This window comes from Epinephelus moara, chromosome 18 (genome assembly GCF_006386435.1).
Source record: "Epinephelus moara isolate mb chromosome 18, YSFRI_EMoa_1.0, whole genome shotgun sequence".
NCBI lineage: Eukaryota > Metazoa > Chordata > Actinopteri > Perciformes > Serranidae > Epinephelus > Epinephelus moara.
In genome coordinates this window covers 14,916,569-14,935,492 of record NC_065523.1, presented here as the reverse complement: position 1 = coordinate 14,935,492, position 18,924 = coordinate 14,916,569, and the positions used below count along the sequence as shown (strand labels likewise).

General features: G+C 41.2%; 1 protein-coding gene across 2 annotated transcripts in view; it reads right to left on the bottom strand.

The window, feature by feature from the left end:
* Positions 1-18,924, bottom strand: part of asic2 (acid-sensing (proton-gated) ion channel 2) — a 540,319-nt gene that overhangs the window by 53,267 nt on the left and 468,128 nt on the right. For both annotated transcript variants that reach the window (XM_050069916.1, XM_050069915.1), the window contains one exon: positions 1,197-1,347. In XM_050069916.1, coding sequence (XP_049925873.1) covers positions 1,197-1,347 — 151 coding nt within the window. The remainder of the gene's footprint in view (positions 1-1,196; positions 1,348-18,924) is intronic.

Sequence of the window (18,924 nt, the reverse complement as noted above, 5' to 3'; positions counted from 1 at the left end):
ACTCAGATGTGGATGATGCTAAAGTGTCAGCTCTGTATACGTCCACTCAATGTACAGCGTGCAATCAAGCAACATCAAGCACAGAAGTTAAAGTCACTCAGCGTAACAACACATTGCCGGTGGAGGAATTACACAAAGAATATAAGCAGAGAAGAAGAAATAGCAGACACTTGTTAGAAGCTTCAAACACATCTACTGCTTCCCCTGGTCTTTTTTCTGATGTTGGGAATAGAATGATTTTATGTGTTTTACTATAAGTTGTGTTTCACGATTTAAGTTTTAGATGTGTGAACAATGAGAATACTGAGATGATTTCAGCTGATCTGAATGTGTTTGCTTTGCAGAAGTGGAGAAGTACAGGAGAGGAAGAGACATGAAGTCTGAGGAGCACATACCGCAATGCTTAGATAATTAGTTTCATATATGGTAAAAAAGAATAGAAAGTGATGTACAGATAGTAAGGTACAGCACGTGTAGGGAGTTGTGTTGTTCTCTTGTCTTTCAAAACAGGAACCACGCCCCCACCGCCAGCGGGAAGGAGTCAGATTAACACGAGGCAGGGGTGTGGTGTGGTGAAGGAGGAAGTGGAACTGCCAATGAGAAGAGGACAACGCCTTGCGTGCACAATGACACTCTGTTACGCTCAAATATACTGGGTCAGGGAAAGGACAGGAGGTCAGACTTCGTGAACTGACACACCTTTGTTGTTCGTCAGGGACGTGAAGTTGAGACCCAGAGCTCTGTAATTTTATTCCTTTACTGCTTAATAAACTACATTAACTGAGACCGAATATCTTCTCCTATTGCTTCATTTAAGATCACGCAGGACTGAGCTCACACATAGCACATTGGAGAGTAGGATGAGCCTCTAGTCCCACACTGACCTGGTGCAGACATACAGAGAGCACACAACCACTAGCTAAGGGAAACAAGGATGTTATTATTGTCAGTCACTTGGCAACAGTGATCTTACTGACCTGACTGCAAGTTGAAAATATGACCTTGTGAGCTGCATTTGAAGGCAGCATCAGAAAACAAAACAAAAGAACAAAGACGAGAAGGAGGCTTTTTCTGTAGACTCCCTCTTCATCTTAAGTAAAAAGATTTGGAAGAGGATGGTGTCAAGTTTAATTTTTATTTTTAACTCTAATCTGTTCAAAGTAAGCGTGGCAGGTGAGCAAGGAGGCCATGCCTACCTGTGTCCCCCCACACCGGCAGGTACTCGTCCTGCTGGATGTCCAGCATGATCTCCAGGCCGTTTCCCGTCCCGCCCTTCATGGTGGTGCGGAGCGTCTTCCCCTCCTCTGCGCCGTTGAACATGTAGCACTTCCCATACCTGGTGAACACCTGAGAGGAGACAGAGAGAGAAAGAAGACTTATAAGCGACAACATTAACCCTCATACACAGACACACATGACGTGAAGATAGCATTGTAGTAAACTTGCTAATTGTAGCATGATGAAGCTAATTTACTACCAGGTGTTTTCTTAGCCACGTGCATCAATTTAGAATCAAATGTAATTGTATGATGATGTGCTACAATATGTTTTCTCATATCATTGAGTTTAAAAATCACATTATTTTGCATTAAGATTATAATATACATGTCATAAGAATGTTTTATGAGACAAAGGTCAGATATCGCTGTATGTTCTACATGGTTTATTATATCACAAATTTCTGCGTATGAATGGATAGAGGAGAGTGTCATGCCAGAATTCCACTGGATGCGTGTCCGTTGCGGAACGGCTGAGCTGGTTATCTCCTGCGTGCTCCGCCGTCCATCAACACCCACCGGCTGCGTTTGTGGTGCGGAGTGGTGCAGCTCCGCCGGACAGCGGGAGTCACGAGGACCCACGAGATCTCGCAAATTCAAATCGTACGATATAACTAGATGTAGTTTCTATAAATAGTAGTGATGGCCAAATGAAGCCTCATGAACCACTTTCTTTATTTTCTGACCCCACCAGATGGCGCTCTTGGTTTAAAGATAAAGGCTGAACGACTGGCAATGAAGTGCGCTTTCAAACCTTTGTTGAACAGACAGCGCCATCTGGTGGCTTCAGAAAATAAAGACAGTGGTTCATGAGGCCTCATTTGGCCATCACTAACAAACAGAACCACAAAACCAAGAACATTTTATTGTTTCCATCCAGAGGAGTGGTAGGAAGACATCTCGGTGCACCTCCATGATTAACATCTCCTCGTCCATGGTGTGAACAGGGTGAAATGATGTCTGAAAACCTCTGACCTGTTGACTTCAGGCCTGCCTCCACCCATTATGACGTTTTCAAGGTGTAGTGCAGGGAAATATAATCCGCCATGAACACTGGTTTTATTTTGAAAATTAACTGGATGTTTTCTTTTGTTTCTGTGCATGACTTCCTGCCCTGCATGATCTGCTCTGTGCTGAAATGCTGCGTTGTGCTCCAGAGTGCCGGAGCTGTGACGGAGCTGGAACGCAGCTAAAGAGTAATGTTGCTATGCACTGTAACCATGGATGTACTGATATCAGTCAGATGGGTTGCCTTTGATACTGAAGAAAATGCCTTCATTTGATGATTGAAAGATGCATCTCTTATGTCTAGTTACAAGGAGTACATTTTTTAACAGAATTTCTAAGCAGATTTATGTACATTCAGCCACTGCTGACATTGGATATTGCTATCACTAGAAAGGGTAAGTTGCACTAATCGCTGTAGTATGTGTATAATGTCCTCACGCTTTGGATCTAGCAAAGAAAGGGTGTGACTTTTGACCTGAATTGCATTAATTAAGTTCAGAAGGTTAGAGTCATTTAAGTGTTGTTACATTGGCAGTGATGTTTTTTCTGTAATTTTCAGAATAATGGTCTAGACACACACACACACACGCACACACACACACACACACACACACACACACACACACACACACAAATGCACACAGCCCTGATGGCTACAGGTGGTATTGTAAAGTGTCTCTGTGAAGGACAGGTCATTCTCACAATATCTACCTTCCCTTCTGCAGGAGCCTTCAGCTTTTGAATTGCGCTCTTATGAGGTACAGCCAAAACTCTAGAGCCCACAGAAACAAGCAACAGGTCAAAAAAACAGATGCTATTCCACGTGTAATCATTTAAAAGCAGAAAGCACCCTGCCATTACCGGGATGTGTGTACGCGCCCGAGTGCTAACAACACAGTGACACACTCCTTTTAGAGGTGCTGTATGTAGAGAACAATTCCTCCCTCACTAATGTCTGTCTGTACAACCAGACCCTCGCCAAGAGCCACCAAATGGCTTTGAGGCATTTGGTGCTGCCTGTTTTTTTAAGCTGTCCAAAAAAACCCAAAAAACTGCAGGGATTTGAGCCATTCCTCTACTACAGAAGTAGCACTCACCCTGCGGCACCGCAAGCCTCTCCAAGCTTCTTACAGTACAGGAAACATTAGCCAAGTTGAAAAAGCTACAGAAAAGAAGTCTTCTCTATAATGTGCCCCTTGTCTTCCACATCACAAAAGAACATCCCGCATTGTTTCAGTGTTTGTTAAGCCAGCTCCATGCATCTGATTTGCATGTCAAGATCAGACAACAATGCAGGCAAAGTTGAGGCAACATTTATTAGTGTCGGCTGTAATGCAAAGGCATATGATCGTGTCTCATTATTCATCCAGATACAGTCAGTGTTTTCTTTCTCCATTTCCCAGAATGACTTGCAATAACCTTCTAGGAATCACGCAGCAAAAGTGCATGAAATAGAAAACAAATATGAATACCAGCCATGCATGGGCAAGTTATGAGAAAATTAGCCCCTGGGCATAGATATGCAAAATATCCCAACGCCTCTCCTACACAGGAGAAAGACACACAGACTGTGTGGTGATTTTTGTGTTGTTTTGTGTCTGTCTGTAGTTTTTATGCATCTTTTTTTGTGGTTTTGTGTCTCTTCGTGGTTTTTTTGTATCTCTTTGTAGTAATTTTTTATCTCTTTGTGGTCATTTTGTGTCTCTTTGTGGTCATTTTGTATCTCTTTGTAGTCATTTTGTGTCTCTTTGTGGTCATTTTGTGTCTCTTTGTAGTCATTTTGTGTCTCTGTGTTTTTTTGTATCTCTTTGTAGTCATTTTGTATCTCTTTGTGGTCGTTTTGTGTCTCTTTGTAGTCATTTTGTGTCTCTGTGTTTTTTTGTATCTCTTTGTGGTCATTTTGTATCTCTTTGTGGTCGTTTTGTGTCTCTTTGTAGTCATTTTTTGTCTCTCTGCGGTTGTTTTTCTTTTGCCTTTTAGTAGTTATTTTGTGTTTTATACCTTTTGTGTCTTTCTGCAGTTCCTTTATTGGTAGGTGTAAATTTGAGTCACATTTTGCAGGCAAATTGACATTTGGCCCCTGGACCTTGGCCTGGTAGGTCTTTTCAGTAATCCCTCCATGCAGCCATGTCATGTCAACCAAGGTCTGCTATTCAAGCCATCTTGAGTTGACAATGATGAGAGCGCTCTACAATTCCGATCATTAACTTTCATACCCCATGATTTTAACACATCAGCAGACTTGAACACAACCATTACACAGAAGACATGATATAAAACAGAGAGAGAAATGTTGATTGTGACAACTATAATTATGTGTTAATAAAGACCAAGAGGCACTCCAGTCAACAACAGCAACAAGGGATTTGTGCTTCTTACTAAAAAAACACCACCTTATACACCAAATTGTGGTCTATCAGGGCTACTGTGAGTGGAGATTATTACTAGTCTCAACTTCTGCTGCACAAAATATTCTCCTTTGATTGGTAGAAAACTCGTGCCAAGTAAGAAATACTTCAATTTTGAGGGGCCGAAACCAACCTAATATTTATCATGGACGTTTTATATTGCTGAAAAAGACAATAAAATGGAAAGCAAAGTGCACCGCCAATAGTTGTTTTTTCCAGAGCGGGAGTGATTTAAGATGGATTTTTCATTTCATGCCCCTCCTCCTTTATTGACATCGGCCTTCTCATGGATGGTTTACCAACATGATTGATCGACTATCTAATGCCATGCTGCCACAAAGGCGGTGCAGATCGGAAGAATATGAAGTACCACATTACAGGTTCATTCACCTCTGCAGAACAGAGGTGCTCCCGACAGATATGTATCTGCACAAAATAAATGACACACTAGGAGCTGCCGGAGTGTAGTGAAGAGGACAGCGGATAAATATTCATGACACCATCACTCCTCGTTTGCAGGTACAAGATGTGGCTGTTTCTTTTTTTTATTCACATACTTCCCAGTAGAAAAGACAGACACCACAAAGATCCAACACCCAACTCTTATTTCTCCTGTCTGCTGAGGCCTTGCAATACAACTTTACTGCAGAGAACCCAGTTTCATCAGCAGAGACTGTGATGACATGCACAACACTACCTTGACTTTTCCTGAATGAAAGCATTTCCTAATGATGCCTCTGGTGAACTTCACTGGACTGACAATCCTTCCACTTTTTTCTTTTCTGAGCCATTGGCTCCAGAGTGTCTAATGTGAACACCTCTCTCACCCTGGCTTTCTCATATGGGGAGAATTGCTTTCATGGGGATGCTGCTCGCCCCTCTTTCACTCCTTTTGTCAAGATTGATGATGTTTGACAGACAGGACCAGGGCTGGGTCAACATCCCATTAGACCTCAGCCTGACCCAAAGGCTCCTCCTCACTGCATGACAAAGACACTAACAAAACCTTGACAGTATGGTTCTGTGAGTTTGCAAATCGACGCCCGCTGACCCCGTCTCTGCCCCCGTCTCTGCCCCCCTTCCTTTCCCACTTCCCTCTTTATATGCCGCCTCAGGTAGAGCTGTCAGATGGGAGAAGGTAATGAGTTCTCAAACCTGTCCAGAAATGTAGAGTAGCTCAGGAAACACTACTCTGCCTGAAAAATGTGTAACAGTAAAGAGACTTATAAATTCTAATTTAACAAGTAAATTGCACTGGTGAAAAGACGGATAGATAATATTGACTGTCACTGTCTGCATTAGGAAGTTTGTCCCAGTTGTCATCTCTGTCAATATTAGAAAGTTGCCTGTAATAAACAAGGCCATGATAACTTGTGCTTCGGTAGCTCTCGATCAATGCCAGGGAGCAAATATAGATTTCAATTTTGTCCACAGAACCAGCGCTAATATAAGGCGTAATCTTTTCTTTTGTTTAAGCTGCGTTAATCAATATTCCAGTGTAAATAATTGTTCAAATTACTACATGTGATGTCAAAAGTCTTGCCTGTAGTGGCAAGCCCACAAAGAATTATAACCTAGCTCTGCAGTTTCTCTGAACTTTGGCGCATTTTAGCATCTTTCAGCTCATTGTTTTGGTTTTACTTTTTTTGCTCTCGTCAACCTTGTTTCTTGCTGCAGCAGGCAGATTTTTTATGTGGAAAAGCTCTAGAAACCCCATTGCATATTTCCTGCCCATAAGACTGACACAGTGGAGACTTTAGCAGCAATTTCCCTCAAAAGCTGGTGGAGACCTAAATGGAGTTAAAAGGAGAATGAATACTGAACATGCATTCATCCGGGGGCAAAAAATATGATTCCTAACACTAATACTGCACTGTTTCTGCTGGATGTTCAAGTAGGCAACTGCTTGCTTACATATTAGCACAAATACATGAAATGTGACATCGTTCTCGCAGCTTGTTTTGCTCCCATCACATGCTTCAAAGAGAAAAAAAATAGTGCTGCTCCATTTTCCATGCCTTGTATTATAAAATAAAAAAGTTTCAATTAAAGTTAGGACTATTCTGTGCTGTTCCTGTCTGCTCTTGTTGATACATTTTGAATTTTTTTTAATTGAGTCAGGATTCTGTATAAAATGTCAAAGAAGTCAAACCCAGCTGCTGCCAATATCACATTCGTCTTCCTCTATCTGAGCCAGAGGTCTGAGAGCTGAGCAGCAAGCGAGGGCACGCGCAGCTCTCCTGCCAATTAAAATGGCTTTTGACCACCGTAACACGTCTCATTAGTATTCACAGCTGCAAGTGTGAATGTCTGGAAGCGCGGAGCTGCAAACATGCCATGACCTCGCCTGTTTGCCGTGTAGTGCCTCCCACAGAGTAGAAGTCAAAATTGACATGGCCATTAGCGCATATTCCTGTCATGATGAAAGGTCAGTTGTTAGCACCAACCACCCACAGATGCTGTTGGGAGAAGTTTTCCTTCAGGGCTTTCTACCAGAAAGCTTTTTCTTGGTCAGGTTGAGGGGAAAAGATCATGGCTCGGGTTAAAATGAAAAGATTTCCGCCAGAAAAGGCTTCTGGCAGAAAGCCCTGAAGGTGCAGAGGTACAGAGGTCTCATTACTAAACATGCTCCTGGGCAATGCAAAGAACTGAAATGTATGTGTGTAAAACTGCAATAAGTTTTAATTGGGTAATTACTATCAGTGTTGGGGGAGGAGCTTTCAAAATGTAATATAATACTACTATAATGTAATATATTACTAATAGTTATTTTCATTTGAAAGTAATACGTTACAATCAGTGTTGGGGAAGTTACTTTTAAAAAGTAGTGTTTGCTCGTTACTCGTTACTTCTTAAAAAAAGTAATCCCTTACTTTACTTAGTTACCCTCTGTGAAAAGTAACTTTTTACGTTACTCGTTACTTTTACGTTACTTTTATGGTGCTTGACTCTGGATAGAACCCCATCTCATTTCCTAAATGTGAAAAAATCCGAGTTTTCCACTGGTATTTACCACTTTGGTGATAAAATAAAGATTAAAGAGTGAGAGTTAATTTGTGTTAACTAGGCTACATGAATTTGTTACATGACAGATTACTACTACTAATAGCCTATTTGCCAGACCTGCTGCATCACTGAATGAGGAAAATATTAATATTCACAGACACTATCTTTGAACAAATAGTGTCATATTCATGAATAAATCATTTTCTGTTCTGTTATTACGTGTGTAACTGTGAGACTGTGTTTGTGTAACAGACTCATACTTTGCAGTAAGCTACAGACCTGCACGAATAAATTAATTCATTTTCTCTTCTGGTATGGTATGGTAGGTACTTTATTAACCCCTCGGGGGGAAATTTCAATGTCACAGCAGCAATTTAAAATACACAAAATAGGAGCTGCTGCAACAGGCTGCCGTTCACACAGCGCCAGGAAGGTAGGCAGGTTATGATTGTTCTGTTTTCTGTTAACACAATGCTGCATTTTATTGATGTTTTGGGGGTCGTTTTGATTTCCTTTGAGGTTCCGGGGTCGTATGTTGCCCATGTCTGAGGTCTGACTAGCGAGGTTAACGTTACATTAAACAACACTTACCCAGCCATACAAGTGCAGTTCGCTGTCAGTATATAGTTGGTCGACTTGTTCAGAATCGCCCAGGTCTTGTACATTAGTTAACGTTACTGTTTTGTGTCCTTGTCGCTGGCTCGGCAGTACTTCGGTCCGTAGAGCACAAAAACCATCAGATAAATCCCGGTATTCAATATCTTGGACATGACCGCAAAGTACAAAATTATACACATCAAGGGATTTATATGCCTTGAGTTTTTCATGCGTATAAACGCTGGGTTTCTCCACAAGATATAAAAAAATGTCCGGCCACTGTAGCTTAGGCCATTTCGTTGGGTCGGTGACCCACTGACCCGACATTAAGTACGGGTCAGGAAACCTCACTCCGTTGCTAATTGTTAGCTTATTACAATAAGCTAACCTGTCTTCGGTTGACAAACCGTTAAAATAATCCGAGGAGGCGTGTGTATCTTCCATATTCCTCATACGATTCTTGATTTTGGCGCTCCTGTCTGTACTGTTGACATGGCAACTGTCACAGTTCCTGCCTAGTGCGCAGCTGAGGCAGACAGGCAGTGTCACCGTCAAATCTGTCCCCGGGAAAAGTAACGTTGTGCCCAACTGACAAGTAACTACGTTCCGTTACCATATTTTCAGTAGTAACGCGTTACACTACTTTTTACCCAATAAAAGTAGTTGCGTTACTGTAACACAACACTGGTTACAATATAACTTATGCATATCTGATTGCACTTTTTGTATTACAATTACCAAAGTAACCTCAGAAGTAGGACTAGGCATTATAAAATGGATTAGAGTACTGTTTCATAGCAGGTAATCAAAGCACAGAGGCTCTAGTTTAATGAGTTAATTACAAATTCAGTGGTGGGCGATACTGTATGGCCTAATAAAGGTTCTCCTCAGGGGTGCAGACCTGGCCCATTCATGCAATTACATGCAGTGGTTCCCGCTTTGTTTTAAATTGCCCTCTTATACTAAGAATAGTGTGGTGATATAGAACAATCATACAGCCCAGACATTTTAAATAAACAAATAACCTTGGAGCCTGGGATGGACAAGCAGACAAAGGTTCAAAGTCAGATAAATTATGAGATAAGGATCAATATTTTTGATTGTAGACCTATCATATGAAATATAACAGACCTAGACCCCTCTATAATATAACCTGTATTATGCTCTTGTCATTTTCTTTGATAAACTAAAAGAGATAGGATGAAAAGTCTAACTCCACAGCCATCAGATTTCATTGACAGAATTCTTCAGGGGATATTGTTTCTAGTGGGGTACTGGTGGAAGTGGCGCAGTGTGGATGATGAAAAAATTAAGACAATAAACCCTTTATTTTGGGTGGCAGATAAAACGGTAACTGTATAATACAACAAAATAATAAAAAAAATTACTTTTGTATCATGTTACCCCCAACCCTGATCTCTACAAATCTGACCTTGACTGAAACAGTCACTAAACTCTCCATGCTGGACTGTCACAGACCCATACCACTCTGAATTCATCTTGCCTTCTTGCATACAATCCTATTCCTTATCACTGCTTTGCAAATGGCTTGCTGACGTGATGCCAGAAACACTGGCAGCTTATTGCTCCAGAGAGGGGATGCTATCTTTTCTTTATTTCGTGCTCCCATTCCCACTGGCCCCGTCTTTATCTCCTTCTGTCCATGTAGAGTCCAAGCCATCAAAAATACCCTGAAGTGCACCACCATATTTAGAAATCCCACTTTGAATGTTACTGACACAGCAAAGCCTCATCTACAAAAAGAAAGAGCTCTGCCATATCTGGCCCCTGTTCAAACATCTTTTTCATTATTTGAGCTGATTCGGTGATGCGGGCAATTTTCTGTTAAAAATCGATAACTGGATAGACCAGATGATGAAAACTTTGCATTTGTAATATTACGGCCTGTTTGAGATTGGACGTAGCTTCCCGAGGAGCTTGTTTATCAGGTATTGCAAGCTGACTTTGCTATTACTTTCCGTCAATTGTGTTCATGCACCATTATAAAACCCAGGCATTCTTTCCCACAAGACTCCACGAAGACGCACTGATATCCGTATCCATTTTTTGCATGATAGCACCCTCTTGTATTTTTCCACTACAGAATAAGCAGGTAATAAGACACTTCCTCATCCCATTTTCTTCGCTGGCAGGCGGGACATAAAGTGAAAAGCACTGAGGAGTAAATTGAAATGTTAAACATAACAGTCAGCCAACCAGTTTTATCAGTTCTCATGAAGCGCCTCCAAGTTTCAAGGTTACACCACTTTCACATGAGCTGTCTGTTGTGATCTGCTGTTATTGTTTGACAAATCAATATCCATTACGGGAGAATTTAGCAGGCGTTTTATGACAAAAGAAAAAAAAATAAAACGAAAGTAGAAAGAGAGCTTGAGGTTTAGGAGAGAAATGGATGAGAGAGGCCTTTTTTATCCTCAAGGCTTAAGGATAGGAGAAAAGAGGAGTAAAGTTTATGAAAAAGGTCTTTGAGTTGCAAGGTGTGCACTTTCCCCGCTGCCGAGAAGTGGTTGTACTGCTGTGGGGATAAATAATGCAGAGGGCTGCTGCGTTAGCGACAGGGTTGGCACTAAGTAAAGGAAAGGAGGGGTTGAAGCACACACGCACACACACACACACACACACATGCAACTGCCTCACTCATCATTATGGCTTTATGCACACCACTCCGCTACCTGCATGCAAAGCTAGCTTCCTTTGCAACTTAAACACCCTCACATCCCAAACATATTTCATGTCACATTAAACAAATTCCACCATTTTATGTGACGTGTTGGAAGCTTTATGGAACGTATTTATCACTGCACCCCAATGTACATTCACCACACCAGTCAATAATATTTTATTTCACAGGACAGCACATAAGTGAGGCAGGGCTGCGATAGGACACAAAGGATCGCAGTCACTGCTGCCAGCGGGATATTTATGCTCTTGGAGAGGAGGGAAAAGGGAGGGTGAAAGACGAGCATAAAAACTACAAAGTGAGCGAGAGGGATAAAAGTGAGAGAAACTAATCGGAAATCAAAAGACAAACGCCCCTTGAGTAAAAAAGTGAATTGAATCCCAGTGGCTGAACTATGACCAGGATTATTGTCTTCAGCGTGGATTGTTTGTTCAAGAATTCTTTGGCTTAATGGAGTTTACAAAGAGTGTTGTCACTGAGACCAAGAGGCTTTCACCGCTGCTGGGAGGACCTGACCCGTTACCATGATGGGCGGTCTTTCTGTTCGGATATGCCCTCCATTTTGATTTCCTGTCTGATCCACAAGCATAATCATAAAGATCACAAAAACATCCAGTGTGGCTCCATTACTGAAAACATGTCAACCAGCGCCTCGTGCAACTGTCTTTCACTGGTGTAGATCAAGATGTGTGAAGTAAATAAAAACAGGGTCAGCACTGAGGTCACACAGAGGGACAGATCTGACTTGTTATTAGTAGGGATATGTCAATCCAACATCTCCTCCCACCCATTCTTTTAATTCTGATACAAGTGCTCAGTTTTTCCCAAAATTTAAACTGTATAAACAGCGTAGAGTTCATTGGGATCATGAATGTAGCCGATAGCAGAAATACTGAACTTTAGAATGACATTCGAGAAGCATTTCATTGCTGGAGAGATGGTCTTTTAATTAAACTATCCTGTCGATGCAGTATAAGATGCAAATACTTTTAAAATTTGTAATAAAGCTCTAGTGGAAGTTCAGTCAGGAGGACAATAGTTTTCATGCTCGGGCTGTAAGTTTCTTTCTCACCCTGCCATTCACTCCTTGCACGTATGCTCACTCACTATGTCTAGGTGTCATTGTCTGGGTCTGTCAATTGAGTCATCAGCTGATTCACAATCAACCAATAGCACAGCAACCCACCTTCCCTCCACCTCCCCATCACCACCCTGTCTTTATGGATTCATCAGCCTCATACGCCTCAGCAGTCATCAGCCTCAGAGTCATCAGCCACCACCACCACCGCCAGTGTCTGGACTCCATGGGGGGATTTATCTTGCTGCCGCTCAGATGTCCCTTGATCACAAAATATCTCCCTCTGGTGTCCAAGGGCCTTATTCAGCACAAATCATTTGTTAATCTGCACACTCATATTCTGTATTAAATATTATCTTTACTTCACTCTTCTGTCTCTCCTGACTGAACTATATGACTGGTCAAAACGGGAAAAGTGCTGTGGCATTCAGTTTTGTCCGAGAGGTAGAAAACCTACAATTACCAGAATGCACTGCGCCACATTGGACCGATAAATGCTCTTGCTGGTGGGTGCGGGCTCTTCTGTTTTGACACAGAAAACAACACAATGGCCAGCTGCAGATACATGATCTCAATTTACAGTTAAACAGTAGGTTAAATATATTTCTGAGAACATTTTATGCGAGAAACAGGCAAAGCAGTGACAGAATCTTGGTTCATATTTGGTCAGCATAGCTTAGGTCTACCGTTTGATCGCAGTTTGGTTTGAGTTTGACTTTGAGAGCAAAAGAAATCTTCTATATCCGCTTCTATGCTCTTTGTGTCCATGGTGGCGGGCACAAGAAAATGTGAACGTACACTCTGTAGTTCCAGCAACAGCCCTGGAGCCAACAAAAATCTGCCAGATGATACTGTTGAGCTGGAAGATGAACAGGGAGCTCTATGCACTGGAAAGATGGAGGGAAGTTTACCATTGTTCATTTACACACACTGCTCACACTGTAATGATACAAAGCTGGTTAAAAATGACCAAAGTATCTCTTTAACAAATACAACTGGATGTACTGTGGATTTGTCACATCATGATTGATACCCTTTCTACGTCATAGCATTGGCAGTGTCAACTATACTGATCCAGAGAATTGAATCAGTGCATCCCTTGTTTATAGCCACTGATAAAACCAGGGCTGTAATAAGTATTGAGATCAATTTAAGTAAAACAGCAATAGAGTTAAAACACTGAGTTGTACCAGACTGAAATCATCCCCAAATGCTGCATCGTTTGATTTGTTAGTCTCTGCACCAATTTGGATGCCATCCACCCTTTTCACTAGTAAATGAAACCTGAACTGCCTATCAAGAGAGTAGCAGGTCAAAGTCAGGTAGCTACAACCACTTCCAGCCTCACAGGGGGACATCACATCACAGGCGGTGACACAGAGTCCAGTCCTACAACTACCGATGAGTCAAACCTTTCCCCCCAGGCGAGAGAAGCTGAAGTCACTCATGAGGGACGAACAGTCATCCTCACATCAAACTTGCAACACGCATGGCTAAACTCTCAGGTTGCTGACACCTGAGGTGGAAGGCAGCTATGTTCTCAAATTTTCTTCAGTAGATTATCTTGTTTAACTTGATTGATTAACCTTGCAAAAACAACTGTGGTTTATGGATAAGCAACATGTAAGGATTATTTAGTTTATTTTATCCATCTGCCCAGGACTTCTGTGCAGATTGTTAAGTTTTGCTTTTGATCTCTGTGCCACAGAGGTACCAAACTTGGCAACTAGGGATATCAACAGTTACTGTTAATCAGCCCTTTCACTAATTAGTCTCCACTCATTAGTTAGCCTTGACCGCTCTGCACTGCACACCAACCAGGTGCAGCCATTCGGCGATTACTGCTAATAACACTGTCCATAACACTGTTGTTCACCAAGAATCACGCCTTCTAATTCTGTGTATGTTCTGATTAAACAAATCAGACAAAACATTTTAATTAGTCAACTTTAGTGGCATTGACAGGTGTATTTCTTTCACTCTGGTATTATTCTCAACTCTATCTACGTGCATTTTTTCACAATGTTGGAAATTTTCTTTAAACCCAGGAGTCACCTCTAGCTTGAATATCTTCCCTTTGGTTTAAAAAAAAAAAAAAAAGGTGTCAATCTTCTTTCTATTCAGTATTCTACAGCAGATGTTTAAGGTTTGCTCAATATGCTCCATAGTTTCCAAGGTAGTGTGTCTCTATTGAAAACAGAAAAAGTGCATTAAAATATATTTATCTTAGTGCTCTGTGCTCTGTGCCACTATGCGCCTCTCCTTATTACAGTCTGTATTCCTCAAGGTCCTCAGGTTGAGGTGGTGCCTCAGAAAGACATCAAATAAAAGAGAACTTACTTTGGGTCGAACATCTTGTACTCCCTGAATAATAATTGCATTGCTCTTCCTCCATTCAACCACCTTTTCTTCTGGGAGGTGCAGGGAAATTTAAATATTAAAATGACATGTTCTTTCTCTAGCTCTGCGTTTCTGCCGGCATGTCAGTCATGTCAGTGTGCAGAAGGCGTCCAGATATAGCTACGGACTACCAGCTGTCAACCCAGACTCATCAATCACATCACACACATCCAGTCATTATTTTTAATAAGTCACCTCTCGCTGATGGCCGGTGGGGCTCTATCTCACCTGTCACAGTCTGGGCTGATGCAAGGCTGAGTAATGGGCCAGGGGTAGGGGACCTGTGGCAGCTCATAATCACTGACAGGAAACCAACTCATCTGAGTGGATGACATGTCTCGTCTTCCTCACAATGGTATTTGGCAAGGATGTCAGCTCTGTGAGGCTGCTAAGATGTGCCTAATGCACTGCCAAGATTATAGCCATAGTCAGCCGTGACCTTCTTCTCCAAAAGGCCTTCTTGAAGAGGGCAGAGACCCTCTGACATTTCAGGAACTTCGAGAGGTATCACCTTAGATGAGAGGAGTCTCTCCTGGTTTGTGTGACTTTTCTTCACATCAGCTCTTATCTCTCCAAAACACTATTGATATATAAGACCTGGCAACACAGTGGAGCTTCCTCAAACCCCAATATGATCAATACCAGCTGCAAAGCCTCATTATCCCGTAATGTCCAATGATGCTTGCAGTTTGAGTTCCCAAATGGAGACAAAGAGATCGAAAACAAAATACCCATTAACTCATCTAATGTGGTAAAAACAGTGGCTGCAGTCACATGCACTCTGCAACCAGAGACACACAATTTACGTCCAGTGACAATATTCAGTGCCAACGGGGAAGTCTTGAGTGTCTTTTACCTTGGAGTTCGTGTTCAGTCACAGGCCTGCAATTAAAAGAATCCTCTACCTACAAAATGATCATTTTTATATCAATCACTTACCCTGTGTTACCTTGAATTTGTGAAGAAAACTTACACACAATGCGTGCAGTATATGCTTTAAATAGGAAGGTTTTGGCCAAAATGTATGTGTTTAGGAAGTACTGAGCATAGTAGACTAGATAAATGAGACTTGGATTATACTGCAGGATTTGTATCAGAGTTTGTAAATGGATGTTTTGAGATGTTTTGCTGTTGATAAACGTGTTTCCCCTTCACTTTAATTCATCATGAATGTTAGCTGTTTTTGGAATTGTCCCTCAATGTGAAGGCATGTGAACAAAAAAGCGTTTTCTTCACAAATTTACCATTAACAGACGGATTGTCATGCTGTTACTCTGCCTCACCATTCTGAAATCAAAGGTGCAATTGCAGAATGAGGGGACAGAGATGTATCTCTTTTGAGGCAGCAGTGGAGGTAGTAACAGCGACAGATAGGCATAAATGGGAAAGCTGGCAGGTCGGAACGGGTGTGACATTATGACTACATGTTATGTGTGAGAACCATCATTGGGAGCTTTAAAAAGCAGCTGATAGCAGTTAGCAGCTAACTCAAAGAAGAAGATTGGGGAGACAATAAGGTGAGCAGGCTCCTTACACTCTGAGCAGAGTACAAGATCAGCTTTCATATAACCAGGACACTAAATGATTGTTATTGCCATGTTATGCTATTGTTGTTGTTGAGAAAGCACTGCTGACAGATATGTTATATGTCACACTAAAGGCTGACGCTGTTGTGTTACATGTCATACCCCTCTCGCCTCTATGCTTCCAGAACACATTAGGGGGCATTATGCCAGCATAATGAATGGATATCTGCGTAGAAAGGGCTTATGATACTGTACACAAATGGTCATTTTATGGGTGAAGTATTACCTTAACACTTTCAGGTTCTCTATTGACAGGGAAGTCGGTCGGGCTGTCCACCACATTGGTCCAGGCTGAGAAAAACTCACAAACTATTTAAGAGATTGTAATGAAATTTTGTACCGACATTCATGGTCCCCAGGGAGTAAATCCTCTGAATTTTGATGAACCTCAGACTTTTTCTCTAGCACAGCTACAGTAGCAGGTAAACTGTAATTTCTGAATAAAATTTACTGAAAACTACTGAATGGACTGAGATGCAATTTGGTACAGATATTCATGTCCCCTTCAGGATGAACTGTGATAACTCTGGTGATTTCTTCATCTTGTAACTGTTTTAGTTGCCTATACACACAGCAGCCCCGTTTTATAGAAATTATGTTCATATACAACTATTTTGAAACAGCAAATACATTTCTGAGGTAAACATAATGGTGAGGAAATTCCGTTTTCTATCATGATAATGAGGAAATGATGCTAATCAACATATGTACCAAGTATCAGCAAATGTTCACTGACAACAGTTTTAATAGGCAATCTTACACTACACAATCCACTAAAAGTAACTACAGCATAATTGTTATTAGTATTCTCTTTGAACATACATCCCAAATCACAATCTTTCCTAAATCTTGTGCTGAAACTTAACCACAAACACGGTTCTTTATGTCCACCATCCATCTTGACCACCTCCCTATGAATCTTGCGTGGTACATGAATGTAGTATTTCATTAAGTCAAAGAAACGTCTCCGAACATAATCCAGGCAGCAGTTAAGCTGTCACCACAATGTAATTATGAATGCAATTTAATAATATACACACATAATTTCTAGGAGACAGGGTTGCTGAAACATACATATGCAGTTGTGCTCCAGGCTGCACATGCATCCTTGAATGTAAAAGTGAAACCAGTACAGGAAATAATCAATAGGTCTGTCCATGAGAGCCATAACCCTCACAGTATAAATGTGTAACTTGAATCATGCATTCAATTTTTAGCTTAAAAAATTAATGTCTTCCTAACTTATTGGTGGTGGAACAGAGATACAGCAGACACATGCACATTCTTATGGTAGTGTGAAAGAGTCAAGCATTTCTATAAAAAGCCTTGGTAGCCTCTCTTATCTTGACAAGGTGGTATTTTTTATTGGAAATAAAAAATAGAATAACAGTGGGCAAAAAGAGAATAAAAAAGTCTTTGGTGAGGAAGTAAGTCTTCCAGTATCCATTGGTTTCCTCCTCATGTAAGTGAGTGCCCCTCATGAATTAGCGATTTTGGCTTAGTTTCCCTGAAAATGAGGAAGAATAACCCTGGGATAATAGCACACTGAATTATACTGACCTGACAGCAGCTCGCAGCCATGCTAGAACAGCATTTTCATATCTGCTGTGCAGCAGAGCCACTGGTCCATGAAATAACACAGACCCAAATGAAATACCCACTGATCAGTGAGATCGCTAATGATTTCAGAGCTACTATTAAAAAGATTTTGTATTGCAGTTGTCAAGAGAGAGATGGTGTTCGTATCAGCAAATATATGTTTGGCTTTTGTTTATTGCCAGTCAAGAAAAGAACGCACGGAAATAACAAATCAGACAAATAAGCTGTAAAATACCAGTTTCAACACCTCTCGGGGGATTTTTGGCGTTTTTGTTTTAGTCGTAGGAGAGTAAAAAGTGAAATAGTGGGCTGATCAGAGCATCAGGTGTGGGAGGACTTCCTGGTTTACAGGAGATAATGTTTTAGGCTTGCTGTTGTGTGAAACTGTAATTACCACTACATTAGCAGAAAGAAAAGGAAAAAAAAAACATCAACTGCATGCCAACACCATCTATTTGCAAGTTAGAACTAAACAATTGGGTGTTTCCCCAAAGGCACTTAATCAGCATGTGAATTAACATAAATATAAAGCTGTCTGGAGCCAAGAGGGATGCTAACAATAGGGCCTGAGAAATAAGTTGCTTTTCTGTCAGGTTCAACACAGTAAAAATCAGATTCCAGGAATATCCAATAAATGCAAGATCTTTCCACAATCAGAAAATCAAAATGGTTCCCTCTTGTGCCGCAGAGTTCATCACAACTTTGAGTTTATTTTGTGATAAATACAAACAGTAGTTTTTTGCTGCAGCGGCACAGCCTGACTCACAACTACATGCAGCTGGAAACGAGCTCCTCAAAATATACAGCAGACCTACTCATTTTACAGTGCTATAAGGTGCATACCTGATCCAAATGCACGTGACCTGACTCTGATATCCCCCTCTGAAGATGAACCAACAAACTCAGACAGCTTGTGCTGTACTCCAATTCGATGTGATCCCAAGAAACAACATATCGGAAGAAAAAGATGCTCCATTATGATGAAACTGGTGGTGCTCCACTGCACAACCTCGCTACTACGCTTTACAAGTGAATTGGATGTATTTGGGGTGAAGAATGTGACTGTTTGTAACAAAATGATGGACAGTGGAGAAGTTGGTTATGATGCAAGAATGGTTTGAGAAGTTTCCATGCACCAAAACTGACACAGTCTGTTATTTGAAAGTTTTCTGTCCTGGCTCCAGAACTCTGAATCACCATCCCTCCAATTTTTTTCAGCGATTTGAACTGTTGTGCTTATCGACAGCTCTTTTCCTAGGCGGCA